Source organism: Plasmodium inui, assembly GCF_000524495.1.
Source record: "Plasmodium inui San Antonio 1 unplaced genomic scaffold supercont1.11, whole genome shotgun sequence".
In the NCBI taxonomy this organism is placed as follows: domain Eukaryota; phylum Apicomplexa; class Aconoidasida; order Haemosporida; family Plasmodiidae; genus Plasmodium; species Plasmodium inui.
This window is the reverse complement of record NW_008481845.1, coordinates 35100-43731: the sequence shown is the minus strand read 5'-3', so window position 1 is coordinate 43731 and position 8632 is coordinate 35100. Positions and strand designations below refer to the sequence as shown.

Below are 8632 nucleotides of genomic sequence, written 5' to 3'. Positions count from 1 at the left end.
CTCATTTGGGGCAGTCCCAAGGCATCCAAGTTAGCGGCGTGTTTTTACCTGACCGTAAGTTACCGTTGGAGGGTGGTGATAAACTCATTTCCAGGTGGGAAGGAGTCTCGACTTGTGCAATATCGACGCACTATATAGGCACGTTTTGTTTGTAGCAGTTCCCCTGTGTGATCATCCGTCGAAGGTCTTACCAGGTTGGAGTTCACTCGAACGGGAAAAAAAAAGTAAAAAGCTGCATAGGCGACGGGCAGAGGCGATAGAGACACGTTGCACGGAGTAGGGGACTCGGTGTTGGAGAAGGTGTAAGGGCAGCCACCACGCGCATCGATACACGAAGAGGGCTACTGACTCCGAAGGATAGATGTTCCCACTGAAGGTGGTGCTGAGCGAAGGAGAAGACTCTTCACCAGCCGCACCAGAACCATGTTCGACATGAACGAGCCCTCCAGCAGCAACAAGAGGGACACCGAGTCTGAGAAGAGGTCAGACGACAACGTGTCTTGCTACAATAGCCGGGAGAGCATGCACAATTTCGGCAAGGGTGGAAAAGGGAGTACCTACTGTTCTGGCGAAAGGGGCAGCGCGGGGAACTTTAAGTTGGACGACGAGTTTGAGGACGACGATGAGGATGACCATGCTAAGGAGAGCACTAAGCAGAGCAGTAAGGACAGCAGGAAGGGAAGCAACAAAGGCAGCAGCAACGGAAGCAGCAAAGGAAGCAGCAAAGACAGCAGCAAAGGCAGCAGCAATGACAAAGGGAATGGTAACGACGACATCGGGGATTATTTTGGAGGGAGGGACGCCCTCTACAGCAAAGACGGAGGAAAAAAAAAGGAAAACCCTCTAATCCGTAACGGAAGCGAATTCTTTTTAAGCGAGGACGAGATGAGAAGCAGCAACATGAGCATCGATATAAGCAGCCAGCTCCGGAAGGTTCAGACCAAAGTGTGCGTGAATAGACACAAAACGACGAAGAGTGGACAAGAGAAAAGTGCCAGGGAAGGGATACGGGCGTACAAGCAGCAGGACATGTCCCCTCTGGAGGACAACACTTTTGGTGCCAATAGGAGTTTCAACCAATCGCTGAACTTGACGAAGAACGACATTATGTATTACTGCGAGGGGGGGAGGATGCTGAAGGGGGATTTCGTCGAGGGAACGATGAGTAAATCTGGGTTGAAGTTAAGTATGGGTGGGGGGACGCATCTGAGCGGTGGAACACACATCAGCGGCGGGACACACGTGAGCGGCGGGACACACGCTAGCAGCACAACCTACCACGAGGAGGGCCCTTTCTTCAAGCCCGCGAAGCTGCGGAGCGATCGGGAGAAGGCGCAGAGGAATCCACGTCTGGGCTGCAGCTTGAAGAAGGCGACCAGGAGCAGTGGATACGTGGGGGGGCGTGCTAATAGCGCTAATAGCGGTGATGACGGCGGTGACAACTGTGGTGACCACTGCGGTAATGATTGCGATCATAACGGAGGGGGACTCCTCTTCGCCGAAGTGACCAAACGGTCCATCGAAGCCAAAGGGAAGTGCATCAACAACAACACAAAGATAAAGATCAAGCGGCTGTGCGAAAAAATTGAGGGATTTGAAAAAGAAATAAAAAACGAAATTCTACAGAAAAAAAACGTGGAGAAGGAGAAAATCTTTGTCATCAGGGAAGCGATTAATAAATTGGAAAAAAATCTCAACAACGAGATAAAGAAACGAATTGAGCACAACAGAACGATTCAGAGCATCTTTTCCTCAGAGATATTAAAGGTGCAGGAAAAAATTGAACATGTCGTGAAAGACAAGGTGGGAGAAATTGAGAAAGCCATCAAAGCTCTGAACAATAAGGTAGATACCGTTGCCAGTAACATAGAAAGTGAGAAGATGAAGTGTATCCAGAATTTGGAGAAAAGGAATAACAGCATTGCTCGTGATTTCTCCAGCCTGCAGGCCGCCTTTCAGCAGGACAAGGCGAGCAACAAGGAGAAGGAGAGCAGCATCTGCAAGAAGTTGGAGGAGCTGGAGCGGAAATCGGAGAGCCGGATCGCCACGGAGAAGGTGGGTGCGAAGGGTGTGTAGCGGGGTGGCCATCCCCTCACTGAGCTGCTAACGCTAGCGGTAACCCTGCCGCTAACCTCGATAACCCCTTTTTTTTTCTTCCCCCGTAGAACATCCGAGACAGCAAGTACCAGGAAATAATCTCTTACATCGAGGAAATCAAGAGGGAGAGGAAGGGGAAGAACGAAAACTTCCAGACCTTCGTCATGGAGGAAATCGCAACGATAAAGAACGGACTGATACTGGAGTCGCAGGCGCGCGAGGCGGCCGATGATGACATCGTCCAGGCGGTGAACCACTACACGAAGGCGCTGCAGGACTCGCTGCGGCTGATCAATTCGAATTAGGAGGATTGGACGAGGCGGATCGCGTGGGGATCCATCTGTGCAGGTTGCACGTATAGACCAATCTCTGCGTTCGTCCATGCCGCCTAACTCTCTGTTTTTGCCACTGCTAATTATTTTTAATTTTTTCGTAATTCCTCAGATTATTTTATTTTTTATTCTTTCCATCAATTTGATCAGTTCAATTTGTTCGCGTTTGTATGAGCAGATTATTTTTTTTTTTTTTTTTTTTTTTTTTTTTTTACTCATCGGTTTGACTTGATGCAACTGGGATTGACTGCTCTTCACTTCTGCTCTCCGGACTAGCCCCCCCCAACATTTTGTGTCCTTGCTCAATGTCGGGGGAGGGCGTAAACCGAGCGGGAGAGGAAAGCTCCCCCGATGACTCAAAGGTTTCTCTCATGGGAGGACGTCGTTCCCAAGAGGAATTACACACAAAAAAGTGGGTAGGGTTCCCCAAAGGAAGGCAGTTCTAACTACAGCATGGTATACTAATCCGTTGGCGATGTTTTTTGCACATGTGGGTTCATTCCTCCGCTAGTGGGTATTCCTTCCAAGGGGTTATCTTCCCATCCTGCTCAACGTGAGGTGCTCCGTTGTTCCAGTAACTACTCCCATGCCGTGTTGCTACTCGGTTTAAATACGCTAACCCTTTACTATCTTTTGCTTCTTCCTGCAACGCGAAAGGCACATTTTGTGGGAGGGAAAGTAAAATTTCCCCCTCACTGCCCCCATCCGCAAGAAAAAGCATGTGGAACAAACGCACGGTGGAAGAAGCAGGAAAATGAGATGCTACCCACATGATGATATGGTTCCTTCCCTTCATGCGGTCCGATCGGGGGTTCCGACTCGCGCGAGTTGAAAAGAAATCAGCTGCGTGTTGGCACGGGGTGGCACAAATGTTCCTACATTGTAAGGATGTTTTCTTATGAATAATATGTTTTTCTGTGTTTTTTGCTTCTTTGTTTTTTTGTTTTTTGCTTTTTTGTTTCTTCCTTCTTTGCTACTTCCTTGTTGCTTTTTCTTTTTTTTCTTATGGTTCCAACTTGGCTAGCTTCTTGTAGCATGAGCTACTGCTTTCCCGTCCGCAAAATTCCACTAAACGCGAAACGTAGTGAAGCGCGCAATGGCATACCCTTCTGCAGAGGATGGAAGTGAACGGGGAACATCCATGGAGCACCTCGGCGACGCATCGACGACGCTGAGCGGGGGTTCGGCAGAGAGGCGATCGAAGGGGAAAAAGGCGAAGAAGGGGGGCGAGCTGAAGAAGCTGCGCAGGAAGGAAGGCCTCGCAAAGAAAGCGACGTCGATAAAAATGGAAAGGCTAATAGAAAGGGGTAAAATCCCCTCCCTCAAGAGGACAATGAAGAGGAAAATGAGCCAGGTGAAGGGGGCGAGCGCTAATGGGGGTGGAGATGGTGATGATTGCGGTGGTGACGACTGTCGTGGTGACAGCAGGAGGGCCCTCCAAAAGAGGCGGCGAAAGGAAAAGCGCAAAGGGAAGAAGCTCTCCAAAGGGAAGAAGCCCCCCAAGGTGAAACAAAGCAAGAGCAAAAGGGAGAAGACGGAAGAGGAGGACGAGGAAGCGGAGGAGGAGGAAGAAGACGAGGAAGATGGGTTGCATTTCCTCCAACGCGAGGACGTTATCCTAGAGGAGGAAAAACAAATGACGACGAGAGGGATGATCAAGAAGAGAGACCCCTCGGAGAACTTAATACAATTTTTGAGAATGTATAATGACCAGGGGGAGGGAGTCCCGAAGAGGAGAAAATGTCTTAGGAAGGACGACAGGGAAGAAGAGGGCGAGGTCACGGAGGAGGACGCCGAGGCAGAGTCGTACCAATACCTCTCCCAGAAAGACGACGTGTACAAAATTGAGAAGCCAGCCGAGCCAGTAAACCTTTCTGATTTCCTCTACACGGAAGATGTCGTAGCGAGGGAGCAAATAGGTGATGATATCAATATGCTGACGAGGGGACAACTAGAGAAGGGGAAGACCTCCAGACACATCTCCATCCTGGAGGAACAGAAAATGAACGAGCATCTGGCGTACGTAAACAATGTGGATCTTATAAACAAAATGAACAGATCGTTTTACGTCATAAGCAACGCGCAGGGGGTGCACTTCGGGCAGGGGGGGAAAAATGGGGAAGGGGAAGTCACCTCGGAGGAGTTCCTAAACAAGAGCCTCCTCCGAAGGGGTGCCCGCGTGGGAGAAGGACAGGGCGGAAAACACACCGAACAACGCAGCGGTGGAACTGGCGCGCTGGGTGGCCTCTCCCACTCCACCGCCAACCCCGATGACTCCCTCACCACCCTCCAGTTCGAAGCCGAGATGCAGAAAAATCTGAGGATGTCCAAAATGCTCATCGTGTCGGACGACGTGCTGAAAACGGAGAGGGAGAAAAAAAGAGATGAGCTAAAAAAAATTGCTCAACTGAAAGCATTGCTACTCCAGGAGGAAAAAAAAAACAAATATAAGAAACGGATTAAGTCAAAGTCATACCGTAGGCATCTGCGAATGAAGGAGAAGAAGGAGGAGGAAAAGATCTTGGCCAAGATATACTCGGAGCACCCTGACCTGGCAGAAAATCTGGCCAATTATGAGAAAGAATACGCTCAGAAGAGAAACTTAATAAATAACGTGAAGAAGAGAAAAACCGTGCGGCTACTCAATCGGTACAAGAACGAGGAGCTGAAGAAACAGATGCTGAGGAGCTTCCAGGCAGAGAAGGAAGAGAAGAATGCGCTTAGGCGGATCATCGAGAGGGCCGTTGTGGAGGAAGAGGACGGGGGGGGAAGTGGCACCGATGAGGGGGGAAGAGGAAGCGGCACAGATGAGCGGGGAAGCGGAAATCCTAAGAAGTGGAGCAGCATTCGTGGGGCGGATGACACCTCAGATGACGAAGTGGACACCTCCTCCCTGACCAAAAAGGATAAAGTCAGGAGGGAACTACAAAAAAGGAACCTTGAACGATTCTCCTTTGTGAGAAATGCTGAGGAAAGGAAACGGGACGATGAATTGTATCAACAGAGAAAGAGGCTGCTCGATAAGGTGGAACGGAAGAGGGATGAGAAGGATGAGAAGGATCCGATGGCGAGTTGCTCCTCCGATGAGGGCAGCGACGCTGAGAGGACCCACCTCGATTTGGGCCTGTCAAACGAGGTGCGCAGGTCGAGCTCGAAGGAGGCGTCCAAGGCGAGGGCGCAGCTAGCGAGAGACGCCGACCTGGTGAACGCGCTGCGGAAGGGTGGCATTTTGGGCTCCGAGGAGGGGCACCTAGGAGGGAACTCCGCGGAGGAGAATCCACTCGGTGTAGCTCTGTTAGAGAATCCATCCGGGGTAGTCCCGATGGAGGAGAAGCCAGAGGAGGAAAAACCAGCGGAGGAGAAGCCAGAGGAGGAAAAACCAGCGGAGGAAAAGTCAGAGGAGGAGAAGCCAGAGGAGGAAAAACCAGCGGAGGAAAAGCCAGAGGCGGAGAAACCAGCGGAGGAAAAGTCAGAGGAGGAGAAGCCAGAGGAGGAAAACCCAGAAGAGGTAGACCCATCCACCGTAAGGGACCTCTGCGACATCAACGCGATTGACTCGATTGACGCGATCGATGCGATTGACCAGATTGGCGGCGAATCCCTGATGCAGAACTTCGGGGAAAATCTCACAGTGTACAATTTCGAAAACGAAGTCTACGAAGAGTATGTGAATATAAATCCAGAGACAGCCGATGGGAAGATCCCTCGGGAAGATGATGAGTTGCTTCAGTTGAGCGACGATGAAAGAGTCACCACCGAGAGGGTGAGCCAAAGGGAATGGTGCAACTACGAAACGTTACTCGAATTGGAGAAAAAGAAAGTCTTAAAAGAGAAGGAGATGATTGAGAAAAAGAAAAGAATCCCGATCCACACGATTAGCGTTTTCAATAGGAAAGACAGGAAATTTGAAAAATACTTTGTGGACAAGGTTCCCTATCCTTATGAGAGGAAGGATTATCAGAAGACCTTGAACATAAACTTAAACAAAGAGGTGAATGACATTTCGGCGCACGCCAAGCTGATCGCGCCTCGGCTGTCTAACCGGGTCGGTAACATTGTGTCACCGCTGGTGAGGAACCCCTTCGAGATTGCGCGCATCTTGACGCTCAAGCGGGGCAAGAACAGGAGCAAGCTGTGAGGTGGCGAGTAGAAGCGATGAAGCGTCACGGTGAAGTGGAACACTGAAGAGTCACGGTGACGCTTAGCTCTGAGGAGGCGGATTGACTCGGTTGGGTAACCCCCTATTGGTGGGATAATTTGGACCGTTTTTACTTTTTTTTTTTTTAACTCCCCAACTGAGGGGTACTTTTCCCTGGAGACCCAGCCGCTAGTCGCGCCGCTAACCTCCCCGCTCCAAGTTCTGCCTGATTTCGGCCGTGTGCTGGTTGAAGTAGCGGTCGAGCTTCTTGTTATACATTTTGTTCCTCATGTTGATGTAATTTTTAAAGACCCCATCATCGTGCTTTCTCTTCCGACTGAGCTTGGAGCGGACGATCTCCTGCTTCTTGCAGAAGGAGATCACTTTATTCTTGTCACTCTCGGTGCACTTGGACGAGTCTGTCATTAGCAAGTCCTGTCCGTAGAAACTGTTGCCCAGTTTTTTCTTTTTCTCATCATATAGGTTCCTATTTATAGAGAAGTTGAATTTCATTTTTTTGAAAAATCGCGTATCCCTGTCAACTTCGATTAGGTCTTTTTTGTTTTTCCTTTTGGAGACGCTTTTTGCCTGAGCAGCGCTGGTTGTATAGATGACCGGGGCGTCTTCTTTATCGTCACCACTGCTTGGGGGGTCATCACCATTGGGTGGATCGTTCCCCTTTGCTGGGCCGCTCTCTTCTGGGTGTGTGGGCCGCTTCCCACATGTATTGGTAACACTGGCATTCTTCTCATAATGGTAGCAAGCATACTCGTCTGTCTTCACTGCGGAGGTGCCTCGCGTCGGGAGGTGCCCCGTCAACCTCTCCCGGTTCGCCTCCATTGCGTTCAGCCCCTTCGACTGGTTTATCTTGAGTTGAATTTCGAGCAGCCTCCTCTCCCTGTCCGTCATTCTGCGCGGAGGGCACTTCGTCGCGTCTCCCCTCTGTATTTCTCCCTTCTGTGTTTCTTCTCCCCTCTGCACTGCTTCCACCTTATGCACTGCTTCCACCTTATGTTCTGCTTCCACCTTATGCACTGTTTCCACCTTATGTTCTGCTTCCACCTTATGTTCTGCTTCCACCTTATGCGCTGCTTCCCCCCTTTGCACCGCTTCCCCCCTCGCGAGTTTGTCGATGTCGGAGAGGATCCGATTGAGCAGCTCGATTCCCTTCTGCTTCTCCGTCTTTTCTGTCTTCCCCCTTTTCCCCTTAGAGAAGATATTCCTGAGGGGGTCCCTGTGCTTCCCCTGAGCGGGTGCAGCACTATCGTCACTGCCCCCATCGCTAGCTTCGTCACTGTCTCTCGCGTCGGCGGTGCCCGGAGTTGCAAAGAGGCTATCAATATACTGCTGCCTGGAGGAGACGCGTTCCCCTTTGAAGATAGCCTCACTCACCTCATTGCATTCAGAAATATAAATACAGATCTTCGGTTCGAAGTTCTTCGTCACAGGAATCAATTCGATGGCCCTCAAGATATGCATATTCTTAACGACTCGACCGATGATGGTATTCTTTCCATTGTATTTGTTCACCGAGTTTAGTGTAATCTTAAAGATAGAGGAGCAACGTTTGGGCCCCACCTGGACCATGGTGAGGAGCCCTGCATTTGTATGTCTCCTTTGGGAACTCTCTTTCTTGAAAGTCGGGCCGAAAATGGATTCAACCTGATCGTACTTTTCCTGAGTGTTTGTCCGAGTCGAGGGAGCGATGACCTTCCCCTTGCTATCATGCGTCACTTTGCATCGTAGGTAGCCGCTCTTTATACACTTGTTCTTTTTCACTTTCTCGATAATGCAGTGCTTATATGATAGGGGTTCCCCTGAATACACGCTGTGGTACTTGTTCCCTCTACACAGAGAGAGGAAGTTCTCTACGGACTTCTTCACCTCCGAGTCGTCAAACAACTGGAAGTATACCTTTCCCAGCACGATGTTGTTCATTGATAGCTGGAGGTAGACGTATTTTTTCTTCCCCATTGTGAGGAGGAGGCGGCAAGTCTGTGGCTTCTTAGCCAAGGCGGAATAATCGGGACAGGTGACACCCCCCTTTGTAAGTTGTCACTTGGCT

General features: G+C 50.1%; 3 protein-coding genes across 3 annotated transcripts; 2 read left to right on the top strand and 1 right to left on the bottom strand.

Moving 5' to 3' along the window:
• Window positions 1-423: 423 nt before the first annotated feature.
• On the top strand, window positions 424-2402 carry C922_02892 (hypothetical protein; the record flags this gene model as incomplete). The annotated part of the gene is made up of 2 exons (XM_008818490.1): window positions 424-2055; window positions 2166-2402. The coding sequence occupies 2 exons, from the start codon at window positions 424-426 to the stop codon at window positions 2400-2402; spliced, it is 1869 nt and encodes a 622-aa protein (XP_008816712.1).
• A 1123-nt stretch (window positions 2403-3525) lies between these two features.
• Window positions 3526-6567, top strand: C922_02891 (hypothetical protein; the record flags this gene model as incomplete). Its single annotated transcript, XM_008818489.1, has 1 exon — window positions 3526-6567. The coding sequence occupies one exon, from the start codon at window positions 3526-3528 to the stop codon at window positions 6565-6567; it is 3042 nt and encodes a 1013-aa protein (XP_008816711.1).
• A 201-nt stretch (window positions 6568-6768) lies between these two features.
• On the bottom strand, window positions 6769-8541 carry C922_02890 (hypothetical protein; the record flags this gene model as incomplete). The annotated part of the gene is made up of 1 exon (XM_008818488.1): window positions 6769-8541. The coding sequence occupies one exon, from the start codon at window positions 8539-8541 to the stop codon at window positions 6769-6771; it is 1773 nt and encodes a 590-aa protein (XP_008816710.1).
• Between the last annotated feature and the right edge of the window lie 91 nt (window positions 8542-8632).